General features: G+C 43.9%; 1 protein-coding gene across 1 annotated transcript in view; it reads right to left on the bottom strand.

Moving 5' to 3' along the window:
• The window catches only part of CAPN1 (calpain 1), an 88,214-nt gene extending 72,978 nt beyond the window's left edge, over positions 1-15,236 (bottom strand). Inside the window, exons 1-2 of the mRNA XM_088480027.1 lie at positions 14,989-15,236; positions 11,740-12,036 (exon numbers count right to left, since the gene is read on the bottom strand). Of these exons, the coding sequence (XP_088336153.1) occupies positions 11,740-12,006 (267 nt within the window). The 5' untranslated portion in view covers positions 12,007-12,036; positions 14,989-15,236. The remainder of the gene's footprint in view (positions 1-11,739; positions 12,037-14,988) is intronic.
• Between the last annotated feature and the right edge of the window lie 2,359 nt (positions 15,237-17,595).

Here is a 17,595-nt window from a genome sequence, read left to right as displayed (position 1 = left end):
ATACCAGAGTTTCCCAATCTCTGCCATTACAATCCAGGTTTTAAAGGATATCCATGCTTGAGCATCTGGATACCATGAATAGCCTTAAAATCTGGACTGTAATGACAGTTTGGTAAACTATGGCATATACTACTGCCTGAAAACACTGCCAATTATGATCATTTAGTCAACAGCACCAAAAGGGCCACAAGTGCTCACAGATCTGGGCACACAATACTCATCCTGTCCCACTAAATAGGCCAGTGCATGGGCAGAGCTAGGGCTTTCAAGTTTTGTCTTTTTAACAGACACTCAACATTTGATCTACAGTACCACAAACAGCATGTCAAACGGTGTTTTAGGGGAAAACACACTCGCTGTAATTGCATTTCTGCAGGCAATAAAACTTTTAACCATCTATGATACATAACCATTTCCTGCAATGGAAGAATGTGCTCTCAGGGTTATCACAAAACAACTTATGACATGATTGAATGATAAGTAACTGTTTCCTAGCCCATAGTCATAATGACTTCTTGAAGCTTCATAGTGCTGGGGGTGACATCCATGGAATCATAGTGTACCGGAAACCCAACACCTCATTGTAATATTGCCCGTCAGGACATATCAGTCAGGTGTGAGTATTAGTAGTGCAATCACCTGGTGTTTCGTGTTCTTTAAATTCAGTGCTGCTACGTAAAAACTCTCTAAATATATTATATTCACTACTATTATAGACTCTTTAAGGGCCATTATCAACAACTTTTATAATATGCAACAAGTTTTATGAGGATGATAAGTGGTGCTCAAGCCAATCAGCTCAAAAACTGTCATTTTTCAAACAGATGACAGGAGCAGATTGGATGGAGCACAATTATCATGTGCAACAAGATTTTAAACTCGTTGCGTATGATAAAACTCGTTGACAAATGGGCCCCATAGTGGAATAATAATGCTAATATTTATAAACCAAACTTAGAAGGTCATGATACAACTGTGGGGTTAAAGTGGGCAGGAACAGGGTGGAACTGAGTTCCGTCACCTGTAATGGTATGTGGAACTAGTTCCACCTGTGCCACGCCCCTGTAAAGAAGTCCTACAGACAGAATACCACTGTCTGGTGGCGGCCGCCTCCCCATCCTCGGTCAGGGCAGACACGAAGATGAGCAGCTGCTAGAGGGGCATGGGGGCGATAAGTCACATGGATGGGAGAGGAAACAGAGGTAGGGAGTTGCTGCTAGAGGGACCCGGGGGGGTATAAACTGCTGGTAGGAGAGGAGACACAGGGGCAGGGAACGAATGGTGAGGGACACAAGGGGGTAAGCTGGAGAGACACAGAGAGGTGGTGTTGGAGTAAAGACACAGGAATTGGGTGCTGGTGCTTGTAAAACACAGGAAGATGGTGCTGAAGAGATGCTGGGATAGAGAACTTTTTTTGTTTTTTAAGCAACCTAACATTGTAGACTCAGCTGATGACAGGAGTGCTAAAAAAAATGTATTTCACACTGTCATTCACTTTAAAGTTTCCTATACACAACAGTGCGTGTGTAAAGATCAGTCTTCATGTTGTTCTGGCCTCTCTGAGTAGCTCCGCCTAATGTGTGTGTGTGGGGGGGGGGCAGTAGTAGGCGGCCGCGAGTTCCACCACCTCTCTAGGACCACTTTAAGCCCTGGGCGACATGATTAATAAAGTAACACAAGTTACATTCCTGTATTTGGATTTGTTATTGCCCACTGGGCCACTGCAGGAAGATTGCTGTTAGACTTATAAAATAATAAATTGAAGTAGTAAGTGGTGTTTGTATTTAAACCATTTTCTATTTAAATATATTCATTATAGGATCACACGATTATAAGGCTATTTATTCTTTATATAATATTTTATTTTATTATTGGAGAATGGTTATGTTTTTATGGGGATGTAGTCAGCATCCCGGTGTGAGGGATGCAGACGGCCTAAATACCGGCGCCAAAATGCCGCCAGCGTCGGGATCCTTGCTCCAGAATCCCAACTGCTGGCAACAAAAAGGTAAGTATCGGGGGTTAGGTGAGGGTTACGTTTAGGGGTTAGGCACTAGAGGGAGGGTTAGGCACTAAGGGGTAAGGGTTAGGTTTAGGCTGAGGGGAGGGGGAGGTTAGGGTAAGGCACCAGGAAGGGAGGGTTAGGGTAGGGTTAGTGGTGCTATACTTATGTACTACTGTCAGGATTTGCACTGTCGGGATGCCACTGTCGGTATTCTGACCAGCAGCATCCCGACCGCTGGGAAATCATACTGAAATCATATATGTTTGTATATTTTTACTTTTGCATAGCGCATCTTGAATGAATTCGCTCTTCGCATGCTCAGAAAATGAACACACGAATGCTAGAATGAGAGTCAAACGCATCTACACATATTAGCGGAGAGGCTGATGGGGAAGAGACAGGATGTTCTCACATAGGCAAGGGTTCACAGAGGGAGTCTTCACCTAAACACAACCCCATGCCTGTTTGCTGTTAGGAGACGACATGGTTGGCACCTATCATAGGGCAGGTGACAGTACAAGATGATGATGATGATCACTAGCAGTACACTAGGAGCATAAGCTGCCAGTGCAGACCTTGAGATGTGCACAGATCTGCACATGTGCAAAAATACAGTATTGTTCCCGAACATATTTCTTTTGAGTATTGAATGCTCTATTTACTTGCAACTTTGCCATGACATAGTCCCTTTGGGATGTCCTACACAACAGAGGTGATACGCGGGTTCGAGCTACCAGCTCATATCATCCTGACGCTGAAGGTTGTACAGAGCGACCCATAAACATCTGCACAGCAATGCCAGAGTAGTTACAGTGTTATTAACAAACATGAAATTCCCATAATCCTATTTGCACTCAATATTAATATAATGTAATAAATGGTCAGATATAAAACAGCTATTAGTGTATTGGAAGTGAGAGGTCAGTCACATCCCGTGGTGGTGCCGGACACATTACCGTGTTTGGTCTAAGCAACAAATTTGATGCAGAATTCCCTTCTGTCCTTACAGGCAAGGTAGCCCCAGAAGAGTTTAAAATTAGTATTGGGCGTGTGAATGCATGCTTAAGGAAGAATCTCCCCCTTAATGTGAAGTGGTTGCTATGTGGCTGTATCTGCTGCTGTTGTACGCTGGGCTTCAGTTTGTGGCCCGTTATATGCATGAACAAAAGGGTAAGTAATTGCACTATGTACAGTTTTATAGAGATGGATGAGTTTACAATTGGTCCTTACCATTGAATGGATCAGCATACCCTATATTTTATTTCTTGACAATAGTTGTAAGGTTAGGAAACTTTTCATTTTTTAATTGTAGCGTGCCTGTTCTGCATCTGTTGTATTGTATGGCCCTTGCAGCAATTGTACATTTATTCTGCTTCTATTTCCTTGTATGTAGGCTGTTTTCTTAGGTCATATATAGTCCAAATGTGCTTTGGTTTTTTTTTTGGATTAAGATTTTGCTGGGTAATATTAAAAATAGGTACAGTATAAGATAAATTTACTAGTCCATGATTACAAGAAGTTGACTCTAGTATTCAATCTAGGAAGTCTGAATATATACACAGAACATACAGTAGGATACAATTAAATAGGTATGCCTACTCGCCTACTCAAATATTTTCTTTGTTATATCCATTTTCTGATTTGTCATTTTGCACAATCATGATTATTGGTGTCGGGCCCAGAATTTATTTTCCTGTCAAGATGGCTTCCTTAAGGTCACAGTTGGCAATAATATATCTTTCAGCTCATACAGTACCATGGCTGATTACTTCTAATAGTCACGGTCAGCTGTGGATTTTCAATGTCTACTCTCTTTGATGATTCTGGCCTTTGGAGTTTAAAAGGGCAGTAATATTAAATGCAAAACACTACTAGTTTTGCATATTAATATTATTGCCCTTCTAAATCCTGTAGCCAAAAAGCGGTGGCTTTTCTTAGTTTCACTATTGTTCATTTGGCATTTTTTAAGACTTATTACACTTTTTACTGTTTTTGTAATTAAAACATAAATAGTACTGTGTAATCCCCAGAAAATTTTTCTAGCCGGGTGTCATCAAGAAGTAGTTGGGTGGGGGCCTTCGCAACAATAAAAGGTTTTAAATCCTGACCTTCTAATGATTTAAACTTGAGATAACAGTTTATATATTAATTCTCCTCTTCTTGGAGGCCCAGTCGTCTGCAGCTTTTTCATAATCAAAGTCTGTAGGATCTGGTCCCTCTAGTGAAATCCACATCAGGTTATTTAGTGTGCTCTGCTTCATGTGTATCCTTAAACAGGTTTTAGGTAACTAACCCACTTGCAGGCTCCACAGATACTGTCCCTACTTCAGGGCTTGACAAATGTTTCTAAATTCTAGGAGCCAGGATGAAAGTGTAGGAGCCAGACCCCTCCCCCTTCCCCCGTGACAGCATTACGGAGCACCTATGCCCCGTGCAACCAACCCCCATGGCCACACCACTAACAGGCTACCCCAGGTAAACCACCCTCCCACAGCCACATTGCTGAGCAGCTAACCCCCCCACTTCCGGGCAACCAACCCCCAGAAAGACCACACCTCCGCAGCCAAAAAACCCCGGGCAAGCAAAGCCACTGCCGGCAGTGGACAAACTAGAGAGTGGTGGGCCCAGGTGCAAGAATATGCTTTGTCCCCAGGAGTGGTGGCCCCCCTATGCAGTGCCCCTTATATAGTGCCCCCAGAAGTGGTCCCCCCCTATGCATTGCCCGTGGTAGTCCCCACTATGCATTGCCCCTAGTAGTGCCCTCCCCTTGAACAGTGTTCCCAGTAGTGATCACCCCCCTATGCAGTGCCCCCTGTAGAGGTCACCCCCCCTATGCAGTGCCCCTTACGCGCACACACACACAAAAAAACACAACTTACCTGAATCCCCGCTCCTGACGCAACAGAGTCTCGGCCCGCTCTTCTCCTGCACTATGGGAGAGACGTCATGACGTCTCTCCCATCACCTGCTGCGGGGGGAGCCAGAAGGTGGAGCTTATGAGTGAGCTCCATCCGGCTCACTCCGTGGACGCAGCAGCCAATGAGAGTCTGGCAGCTGTGTGTTTGTAAACTGTGTAGTGTGGATCGCGTTCGCGGTCTGCACTACACTAGTGGCAGCAGGGGTTGCTGCAAATCTGGTTGCCAGGCAGCCAAATCTGGTACCTGGCCCCCGGGTTTTGTCGAGCCCTACCCTACTTGCTGGCACCACAGAATAAATTTTTTATACAGCTCCCAGATACTGTCACCACTTGCAGGCTCCCAAATACTGTCCCCACAGATTTTTTTTTTTTCAGCTCCTACAGACAGAGTGGACGCGGGACTACTCTCTTTAATGTGTTCAGGTGACTGCTCCCGTCCAACCAGCACGCCCGTGCTTTATACAGGGGGAGGGATCTCTGCCCTCCAACCGGACACCGCCCTGCACTGTGACGTGCCCAAGCTGCACCATCCGGCGTATTGGGGCGGGGCAGTGCCGGGCAGTAAGTTGTACAGGGACGCAGCGCATTGGGGCAGGAGGAAGTGCTGGGTGGTAAGCTGTTTCTTGCCGGGCAGGGCGCCCTCAAAAAACAGCCTGGGCAGAACACTGTAGTAATACTCTTATTTATGTGAAGTATGGAAGGTCTTTATTCTGCGCTAGCAGGGTCCATGATATACAGTTGCTGCTGCAATCCCTCCATCCTGTAGATTATAAGCTTGCAAGCAGGACCCTCTTACCTCTATGTCTGTCTGTTATTACCCTGTTTTGTTCTATCAATGTTTCCAATTGTAAAGCGCAACGGAATATGCTGCGCTATATAAGAAACTGTTAATAATAATAATCATCTGTCGTTCGGGTGTAACCATATCCCTGCACAATACTAAGCATACATCAGCAGCATTTTTCACCTGGTGTAGAAAATGCAGCTGTATTTTTATATCGATATATTGTTCTACGCTTTACAATGGAGACGTAAGATAGCAATTTGCTGCTATAGGTTTGTACTACAAAGTTGCATTCGACTCTAAAAGAGGGTTTCATGTTTATAGAACTTGTAATCTTTAAATGTGAATGATCAACTATTTTATATATATTTACATTAATTGCTATATTAGTAATTGCAGCCACTAGAATGTGTGCCTGAAATTATCCAAAGCATGAAAATCAACATGACAGCACCACAGACTTGCCTTGATTTATTCCAGGCAATTAAATATGATCATAAAACAATTATGTAATAGCAGATATGAAAAATATACAAAGTCATTGGCAAGTAATATCTATGGGCCAGATTCAGAGACGGACACAATGCAGATATTTTCGCAGAACGAACGACTGTGTGCTAATGCGCAAACGCCATACTGCGCATGCACATCCATTAAGTGCCGTTTTGTAGGTGTGCATAAATTAGCCATTGCATTCTTCAGCGCAGCACGAGACCTCTCTGCGGGTTAGGAGAGCTGCAGTCTTTGCGGCTGGTCAGGCTTCCCTTACATGCTGCCTGCTGTGCGTCGATAGTACCGATGTTTACGTTGTTGTACGGATATGAGAAGGCAGCAGTAGGCGTCCCTATGCTTGGCTGTGCTTTGGAAGGCATTAGCATATTTTAGCAACTGCAATCCATGAGAGAATGCACTTGCGGATACATTACCGTCCATCTCTGCATCAGGCCCTATGTTACTATCTTACATGCTGTTAATGTGTAATTATTACACATTTCAATGTTTGCACTTTAATATAAATCAGAGATGCTTGTAACATGTATATGTAGTCCATCCATAGCATGCAGGTTTTATGCATTCCTCTCAGGGACGAAACTAAGATTTTTGTCACCCGGGGCAAGGCCATAATTTGGTGCCACCCCAAAAAAATACACCATAGAGGACGAAAATGCTGTGTGGTTTCGTGACACAGTAGGGCACCTTACAACACATTAAGCCACAGTAAGGCCCCATCTTCCTTCTCTTACCTGCCAGGGCCATGAGGTGAGTGAGCTCGGGGTGGCGCGGGACTGGGCTGCCACACGCTGGGGAACTGTCAGTACTACAGTCATTGTAATGTGGCGCCGCTCGCAAACCAATTGGAGTTCACGGACCGGCACACTTTACAATTATTGGGCTGATTTGCTAATAATCGGGTGATCGGCCTGATCTTTTCTATAGTGTGTATGAACGATCGTCGCAGCGTTTCAGCAATAAAACGGTTAACTAATGTCCACAAATCCATTCCTTCATTTATCTGATCAGTCGGCCAAGACAGAAAATCTCCCGGTATTGAGCAGAGTGTGCGCATTCTTGATATTCTGACAATATGTCCCATGACTACATCATCCTTATTATGGGTGGACATATGCAAAATCATAGTGGTGTGGCCGAAAATTGGTAACTTCTAATGAAAAAAAAATTGCATATTGTGTAGCACAGATATTGGGACTTTCAATTTGCCGAAATCTCACCGTTTGTCAATGCTGAACAAAACAAATAAAATCGGATAGTGTGTACCTATCTTAAGTCCCACAGAGGGTTAAGCATTGGGATCGATTCAATTACAGGTGACGCAACTGAAAAATGTTGACAACGGTACACCGAATCTCCATGATATGGCTGCATAGAAAAATCCAGTCTCGGAGATACTATAAGTGTGGCATATGCATGCACTTACTCGTGGGCATAACCCGCAAATTAATCAATCTCGCTGTGTCATAGTTTGAACGCCTAATACTCAAGAATTTAACACTCTCTCAGGAGAATAGATCATCCTATCGGACCGTGCCTAATCCCTCAGTGAAGTGGGTGGTACAGGTGCTTGTTGATGTGATTGGCTGTGCAAATAGTCATCATAGTCCCCCACCATCAACTGTGTGAGGACACAAATTGTGGCCGTGGGTGGGGCTGTCATGGGGCAAATCTTCCCCACTGCATTTGCCCCATGAACTCACCTCTGAGATCTCCTCTTATTTTTGTCTGTGTTTTGACTTTAGTATTTTCTTGAAAAGACTGACAAACATAAATTAGATCTAAGCATGGTGGTGTTTTGTGAAAGACAACCTAGAGCAAGTAAGCTTAACTAAAGTATGTTTATTCAAATGTCACCATCCTAAAATGTCCCAGTATCCAGTATTGCCTCAGTTGCTCAGGGTTTCAGTCAGAAGAACTGATGCAGTAACAAAGTGGTAGATGTACTAAGCCTTGGAGAGAGATAAAAGTGGATGTAGATAAAGTACCAATCAATCAGCTCCTAACTGGTTTTACAGGCTGTGTTTGCAAAATTGCAGTTAGAAGCCGATTGGTTGATACTTTATTACTCTCCAGGCTTAGTACATCTACCCCATAGTTTCCCTGTGGACTGCCATCCCCCCATATTTGGAACACTCCTGTTATGGAGTCCCACATGAACAGAATAGCAGCCACAAAGTTAGGGACATGTTCAGATTCTCTTTAATGCTTAGGACTTATGGGTGAGATGCACTATGCAGAAAAATGCGGTCAAACCTTAGAAAATGACGTTTTATATACGTAGACAGATGCAATCTGCAGTGACAGAGGGCAATGATATTACTCTATACCAATAGTATGTTGTTATTGGTTTAACACTGTTGCACAGCTCCAAACCTTCAAGGCCAGGAACAAGCACATTTCCTTTGTCACACCTATAGATAATTCTGCATATCTACAATTATATCTGGCTTGCTATAGACTGGTGCAGACCTGTTATCGCCTGATCACACAATTCATATAACCAATGAACGAGGCAACACAATCAGCCTTGTTCTGTAGGTGGAAGACAAGGGTCAGGAGGGTTACCGCTGAAGTGGCAGAATGTTACTTAGCCTGTTTTTCTCCCTTCTACCTGTCCATTCTTGCTAGGAAACACCACACAGCTCATTGTATTACCATCGCACATTTAGTGGTAAGTACTGCAGATGTTACCATGTCACTTTGGTGGCCTCAGGGTAAAATCCTTGTGGTTCATGTCTTTTCAGCATCGTGTCATGACTCAGTAGAAACAAAAATTAGTTCACAGCTACACTCGGTCAGACTGTACTAGGATGAGCTATAGACTGCATAAAATATGGTTGTAAGGGGGTTATAGCTTCCTACCCAACTCCACTTGCCTTATACAGAAGTGTCCTTGCTCATCTAGCTTCAATACGCCACGCAGTGCAATATGCCTGGTGTGAGTGAGCCGCCAGGTCCTGTGCAGCTCTGCTAGCGTCAGGCTTCTTTTTTGCCGAAAATGCATCTATGTGATGCAACCAGGACGCACCAGGAGGCTGTGCTGATTCATTTGATACGGGACACTTGTATATTTGTGTACGAAGGGAACTTTGTGTGGAAGAAAGCTTCGGTCACTGCATGGTAGCACCTCAGTTGCATACAGATACACACATATCAAATTAATCAGTACAGTCTCCTGGTGCGTCCTAGTTACACCGCATTGCAACTTAGATGCATTTGCAAAACAAATGGAGATTTACAGTAATTGATGAGATAACAATTTGCAGTGATCCAATTGATCAGATTCCAAGTCACATCACTCAGCTCTTCAATGTGATGATTGGCGTCATCATTCAACCAGCTAATCTGCCATAGCCAATCAAATGTGAATAAGATGTATTGTTATATAAATTGACCAACCAATCTAAGCCCAAGATTCAGGCAGCATTAGTCTGAATCTTCAGTCTACTGAAGTAACTGGGTCATATAATGTACTAATATATTTATAAATGTACTATTATGTAGCTTTCTAAAGAGACTTTGTGCAATAATCAATGTGTAACAATGCCAAAACAGACTGATAGCTAAAGCTCTGATGCATCCCTTAATGTGTCAATTTAGTATTTCTCTGCAGTGGCAGCAGAGTCTCTTTACCACTAAGTACAATGGGTGTGGCTCATTATCTCTCGCTTAGGATCACTCTGCCAGAAGACATTTTTGTAGTTGGTAAATACAAAATTCAACTTCTTCTTGCAGATATTTATTGATAGGTGTTATGTAATAAAAAGTGCTGTAGAGCAGGTTTAGGCAACTGGGAAAGTATGAACCTACCCAAGTCCACTGTAACAGGTAAGGGTTCTTTATATACTTATATTTAGGTTGGTTTCCTTCTATCTGTGTTCACAGACACATTGTTCTGTATAAGGTAAACAAAAGGACAAATACTACATTCATCATCTACCATCACTGTATACATCACCAACTCTCATTTATATTGTTCAGTGTTGTTCATCTAAGGGGGCAAAACAATTCAGAGCAATGGCCCAGAGTTGCTAGAAAAAAGGTCAGAACGTGGAAACTTGCAACCCACAACATTGCAGAGGCACACAGAGGCATAATAATCGGAGAAATCGGGCTACCATAATTCCAAGTGATGCGCGCAGCTCGGAGCGGAATTGATTCCTAAGGGTCTGATTCAATTCATAGACAAAGTCCTAAAGGATGAAACATGACAAAGCACAGCCTCTGTACCTACCGAAGACATGGGACGCCCACCTAAGGGTATCTACTAACGCTGGCTTCCACACTGAAGCATGAAGCCTGTGCAGAGAATACAGGTCGGCCAAGTCAACCACATCAGCGGCACATCACAGCCTCTGTAACCACTCGAGGCTAGTAATGCCCACCTCCCAAGACCAACTGACACCTGCCTGCTAGCAGTGCATCCTACGGAGAACACTGGGAGGCCGAGCCTTGAACACTGGTGACAGGGGAGATACTAGGTATAGCCCTAGGGTAAGTCTGATTTTTTTTTCCATTTTTTTTTTTATCAGTATAACTGCCTGGTTCCTGATGCATGTTTTCAAAAACAGGATATATACAGTTACTTATTTTTACATTGTATTTCGAACTTGACCTGTATTTTGGTTTCACATAATACAATTATATAGTACATCGCACTTTTAATACACTTAAGGTGTTGTCTATACAATTCCAGCAACGGCCAAGTAGTGGCTCTACAATGGTCACAGAGTGCACTATGCGACCACCCATTTTTGCTTAATTTTTCTTTGCATCTTACACAGAGGTGCCCAGGAAAATCTGTGAAGATTTACCACCATAATTCACATTATTGTGGGCAGTCGAATGTTCCGTGATACACTGCATGGAACTGAGGGCCTGATTCAGGCCCACTCGCGAGCGGCTGTCCGCTCGCAAGTGGGTCGATGTTCTGCACTGAGCATGCGCACAACGGAGGGAGCTCCGTCGTGCGCATGCGCCAGACGCGACGAGTGAAGGACTTTCCTTTGCTCGTTGTGTCTGATCAAATGGGGCGTGCGGTCGATGTTGATTGACAGCACGCCCCCTTTGGTGGGCGTGCCGGAGCGTGCCTTCCTGACGGGGGCGTTCCTAAGGGAACGCCTACCGTCAGAAGCCGGCCCACTGACATCACTAGTGATGTCAGTGGGAGTGATTTTGGCTCTGATAGAGCCAAAATCACTCCGGGCCTTGCGGTTGAAAACCTCAACCGCAGGCTCCGGCTCGCAGTGGCGATGGTCGCGATGGTCAAGACCATCGCGGCCATCAAACTGCACGCTCGTATAGGCTGTGGGTGGTGACCCACAGCTACACGAGCGTCCAGGAGGACGCTCCATAGTTATGGAGGACGGCCCTCATTCAGAGCGTGCGCTCTGCTCAGAGCGTACGGCTCTGAATGAGGGCCTGAATCGGCTCCTGCATTTTAGTGAACAAAGTAGGCCCATAGGGGACAGCTATCACCATGGCGATTCTGTGACATTAATAGACAGTACGGTATCTTACCGAAGGTCGGACCCATTTAACTCCGTAGGTCTTAGAGGAGTTTGGACCAAGCTCTTTAAAACCCAGTGAATAAGGAGAGGGAGGAAAGGTGTCATCCTTAAAGAGAGTTCCGCTCTGTAAACACTCATGCAGAATCCGATCATAATCCTGCCCCAAGAACTTCACAGCGTTTTCATGTTTTCCTATACCCAGCTCCTGGTCCCGCTGCTTCTGCAGCTGGGCAGAGATCCCTGTAGCGTACACAGGAACAATCACTTCCTCAGTCATCTTGGCTCCTAAACAGATCGCAGTATATTTCTGAAAAACATGCGTCACTGAATTTTACATACAGATATTAAACACATTCTAAAAGAAAATAGAACACTAGTCACCTTTGATCCCTGGTAATATTCCCTTCACCAATTTATTTTTTCTTCCTTTTTTTTGTGGTCTATCTTTGGTTTTAAAAATGTGTACTACTGCCCTTTCTATGTTAGTTTGTGTTTATTTCATTAAGCATGCAGCACCTGGAAAGCACAAACATGAAAGGGTTTACAAAAGGACATTAGTAGAATAGATCAAAAACACATGAGGAAAGAGGGCCGTAATCAGGAGTCCATAACTACAAGCAGCTGACACTTCTCCTTCCATGCAATGGTTCATGCAAAATACAGCATATACATTGCATGGATCACGCCACCGCAAGATGGACAGATTGGTCATGTTCCAAACAAAAGTAACACTACAGGTATATTTACTAAAGTGCGGGTTTATAGAAGTGGAGATGTTGTTATCTAGCACCTTCTAGGAGATAATAGCTAAAATCCGATTGGTTGCTATGGGCAACATCTCCACTTCGATAAACTCGTGATGTAGTAAATACACCCCTATAGCATCATTACTGAATGGGGAAAACGTGACTGACCAGGAGGCAGTGGTGACATTATTGTGATTCCAGGATTTGCACTAATTCCAAAACTGCTCATCCTAAAGGGGTGTAACTATATCCTCCATAACTTCCACATTTGATGGGTACTATGACAAACATGCTTCATTTTATTTTGTTTGATCCCTTTCACAGGAGGGACACAATCAACTCCTTGTGCGCATGGGCTGAATTTGTAGCTTTAATAACTTTACTCAGACAGGCACAGACTGTGGGTCAGTCTGGTTTAACCTAATACCATGAGATTACAACTTTATGCAACAAATTTACACACCAACTGTTGTATGCTTTCTTTTATTCATGATTTTCTAAAAATCCTAATAATGACCGGTATTAATTTCTGACACATTATTAGGTAAAGGATGTACTAATCAGACTATTAGAATAACCAGCTACAGCTTTAGGGCCTGATTCAGAACCGCTCGTAAGCGGCCGCTCGTTCCCTCTGAGCGATGTTCGCACAACTGCGCATGCGTATGGGTTGTAATGCGCATGCGCCAACCAGTCATTGCGGTCGGAAATCGAGCGCTCGCAAAATAGCGAGTGCCTGCTAATTTGAGTGACAGGGTGAGGCGTTTGTGGGTGGTAACAGGGGAAGGTGCTTGAAAAAGGGGAGTGGAGATCCGAACGCAGGCATGCTTAAAGGTCAAAACGGGCGTTTTAAGGGTGTGCATAATTAACAAAGCAGTGTCATCCACCACGTCACTTGGTTGTCTCTTAGCCTGAACTGTTGGCATGATTGCGGTAGGATAAACCTACCACAAGCACTGCGAGCAGTTCAGATGCCTTTCGATGTACTCGATTAATCAAATAAATAGCGGAGATGACGTAGGATGCGAGCGGCCAGGGGGAGTCTTTACAAAATAGCGAGCGCATGTTTCGTTCGCTCGCTCAGACAGAGGCGTCAACAGACCGCAAAGAGCGAGCGCTCAATTTAAATAGCCGGCCCCTTTTTCTGACCGAGCGAGCGCAAATAGCGTCCGGCTCTGAATCAGGCCCACAATGCCAAAACCTAGGTTAACAAGTTCCAAGTGAGGGGATGGCAACAAAGCACATTGCTATTCTGTCTATGTATTCTGCTAGTCAGTGGGAAGCCATATTTTTAGATTTCTAGAAATAAAAAAATTAAAAAAGTCTGCCTGTCTTTAGGGACTGGCAGCCATATCATCTAATGGAGTTTGTTTATTTCATGCATTGCAGGCCTATTTATTGTAGTGAGAAAATTAATTTTCGTCAGAGATAGGGTATCGCTCTATCAATTAAAGCCCACGAGCAGGTGATAAGTATTACCAGGTATTACTAGTGATAGCATTCACGAAATCATTTTGGCAAAGGTTCTCTCATATTTTAGAAGGACAGTGATGGTACAAGTACCATTACTGTCCTCCTAATGCTCAAGCCATCACAGGATCTATTAATGACAATATACTTTTATTTATATGAAGTATTTTTCCTGTTAAAGTAAATATAATAAACTTTTCTGAAAGTGGGCTGGTAACCTAAATCCGGGCTGCATAATCATTGTGCAAGTGTGATCTGACAATCCTGGCTCACTAATGCGTAGGTGCATGCAGGAATCACTGGCGAAGCTGTAATGCCAGTATGCGGAGTGGTAATGCCAGTATGCGGAGTTCACTCTGCTCCCTGACAACATTTTACCAGTAAATGCAACAAAAGGAAATTTTGGAAAAGTATAAAAAAGCATCAAGCAATAAAAAAAAAAAAAAACCTTTGTATTGATACAAACTTCAGTGTAACCACTTTTGTATTTTGTGAATGACTCAGTATAATATAAAACACTAAAGAAAGAAAAAACAACAAAAAAACCCCACTTACCTAGAATTCTTTTAACTTTATCTCTATAGCGCCAACATGCCCTGTACTGCTTAACAACTGGGATCAAACAGTGTTAAAATATATTGTATTATTATATGATCCAAAAGGTAAGAGGGCCCTGTTCACATGCTTATAATACACAGATGTTACCATTTCTAGTAATATATATGTTTCTAGGTTAAAAAAGAATCTGTAATTTACAGGATGTGTTGGAGGTGAGCCAGCACTGACAGGCAGCCTAAAAGCTGTTATGTACCTCGGAGACATTAGAACACCAGCCCAATTCTACTAACATTAGCTACGTGTAATAATAATAATAACTGTAACTGGTGCCAGCCTAGGGCCCCTTCTTACAGCAATGTGTGACTTCTCCCATTACGTGCCCCCTCCCACCCTTTCACAAGACCCTGACTAACTCCAAATATATATGACAATAGAGGGAGGTGCCACCCAGGGCTCGCAGGGAGACTGCCCTGTCTGAGACCCACCTGTGCAGCAGAGGGGCCTGGCAGCGGCGGGTGAGGGTCTCGGGTGCAGCAGCAGAGGTTGCAGTCTCACCCTTCCTGGCAGTTCTTTTTGGGCTGTTGGTGTTGGTTGCTCTCTCTGCAGCAGCAGCAGCAGTCCCCGCCCTGCACTGGCCGTCCCGCAGACACTCCCTTGGGCTGTGTCTCTAGCAGACACTCCCAATCTTCGGCTGGCTCTCCCCAGCAACTGTCTCTCGCAGTCAGGCACCCCCTAGCTGCCAGTCTCGTACTATTCCAAGTGATCTATATTACATTTATCTTCTCTTCCTCCGCCATGATCATGTGTGTGCAGAACATCGCTCAGATTCCCGTCACTCCTCAGCAGTTATGCTGCACATATTTATTTGTTCGTGTCTCTATTTACCTGGTATTAATTCTTCTCTATTCCCTTTGTTTCCTGACTTTATTGAGCTGCTCCCGGTGTGTAGGGTCTGTCTGCCGTGTGACGCCCTGCGGAGGCTCTGCCCAAATAATCCGGACCTGGGAGGCATCTGCAGCTGTGACTGGCACTGGCAGATAGTGCTGTGTAATAGGAGGACTCCCCATACAGCCAGCTGAGGAGTTCTCAGCCCAGATATGTCAGGGGAGCTGACCTGTATACACAGCACACACATACACTGTATATGAGGGGAGCTGCCCTGTATACACAGCACATATATGTGAGGGGAGCTGTCCTGTATACACAGCACACACATATACTGTATATGAGGGGAGCTGACCTGTATACACAGCACACACATACTGTATATATGAGGGGTGCTGACCTGTATACACAGCACACACATACACTGTATATGAGGGGAGCTGACCTGTATACGCAGCACAGATATGTGAGGGGAGCTGACCTGTATACACAGCACACACATATACTGTATATGAGGGGAGCTGACCTGTATACACAGCACACACATACTCTATATATGAAGGGAGCTGACCTGTATACACAGCAAACACATATATATGAGGGGAGCTGACCTGTATACACAGCACACACATATATATGAGGGGAGCTGACCTGTTTACACAGCACACACATATGAGGGGGAGTTGACCTGTATACCCAGCACACACATATGAGGGGGAGTTGACCTGTATACACAGCACACACATACAGTCGGGTGCATAAATATTGGGACATTGACAGAATTTTCAGATTTTGGCCTCTATTCACCACCACAATGGCTTTGAAATGAAACAAACAAGATGTGCTTTAACTGCAGACTTTCAGATTTAATTTGAGGGTAATTACATCCAAATCAGGTGAACGGTGTAGGAATTACAACGGTTTCCTATATATGCCTCCCACTTTTTAAGGTGCCAAAAGTAATGGGACATACTAAACAATCCTAAATCTAACTTTCACTTTTTAATACTTTGTTGCAAATCCTTTGCAGGCAATTACAGCCTGAAGTTTGGAACGCATAGACATCACCAGACGCTGGGTTTCATCCCTGGTGATGCTCTGCCAGGCCTTTACTGCAAATGTCTTCAGTTCCTGCTTGTTCTTGGGGCATTTTCCCTTCAGTTTTGTCTTCATCAAGTGAAATGCATGCTCAATCGGATTCAGGTCAGGGCATTGACTTGGCCATTGCATAGCATTCCACTTTTTAGCCTTAAAAAACTCTTTGGTTGCTTTTGCAGTATGCTTCGAGTCGTTGTCCATCTGCACTGTGAAGCGCTGTCCAATGAGTTCTGAAGCATTTGACTGAATATGAGCATATAATATTGCCCGAAACACTTCAGAATTCATTCTGCTGCTTTTGTCAGCAGTCACATCATCAATAAATACAAGAGAACCAGTTCCATTGGCAGCCATACATGTCCACGCCATGACACTATCACCACCATGCTTCACTGATGAGGTGGTATGTTTTGGATCATAAGCAGTTCCTTTCCTTCTCCATACTCTTCTCTTCACATCACTCTGGTACAAGTTGATCTTTGTCTCATCTGTCCATAAGATGTTGTTCCAGAACTGTAATGGGTTTTTTAGATGTTGTTTGGCAAACTCTAATCGGGTCTTCCTGTTTTTGTGGCTCACCAATGGTTTCACATCTTGTGGTGAACCCTCTATATTCACTCTTGTGAAGTCTTCTGATTGTTGACTTTGACACATATACACCTACCTCCTGGAGAGTGTTCTTGATTTGGCCAACTGTTGTGAAGGGGGTTTTCTTCACCAGGGAAATAATTCTTCTGCCATCCACCACAGTTGTTTTCCGTGGTCTTCCGGGTCTTTTAGTGTTGCTGAGCTCTCCGTGCGTTCTTTCTTTTTAAGAATGTTCCAAACAATTGATTTGGCCACACCTAATGTTTTTGATATCTCTCTGATGGGTTTGTTTTGATTTTTCAGCCTAATGATGGCTTGCTTCACTGATAGCGACAGCTCTTTGGATCTCATATTGAGAGTCGACAGCAACTGATTCCAAATGCAAATGTCACACCTAGAATCAACTCCAAACCTTTTACCTGCTTAACTGATAATGAAATAACGAGGGAATAGCCCACACCTGTCCATGAAATAGCTTTTAAGTTGATAGTCCCATTACTTTTGGCCCCTTAAAAAGTGGG

The sequence above is a fragment of the Taudactylus pleione genome, unplaced genomic scaffold (assembly GCF_031769625.1).
Source record: "Taudactylus pleione unplaced genomic scaffold, aTauple2 ptg000250l, whole genome shotgun sequence".
Taxonomy (NCBI): Eukaryota; Metazoa; Chordata; class Amphibia; order Anura; family Myobatrachidae; genus Taudactylus; species Taudactylus pleione.
The sequence above is the reverse complement of the archived record's forward strand: the minus strand, read 5'-3'. Positions and strand labels throughout refer to the sequence as shown.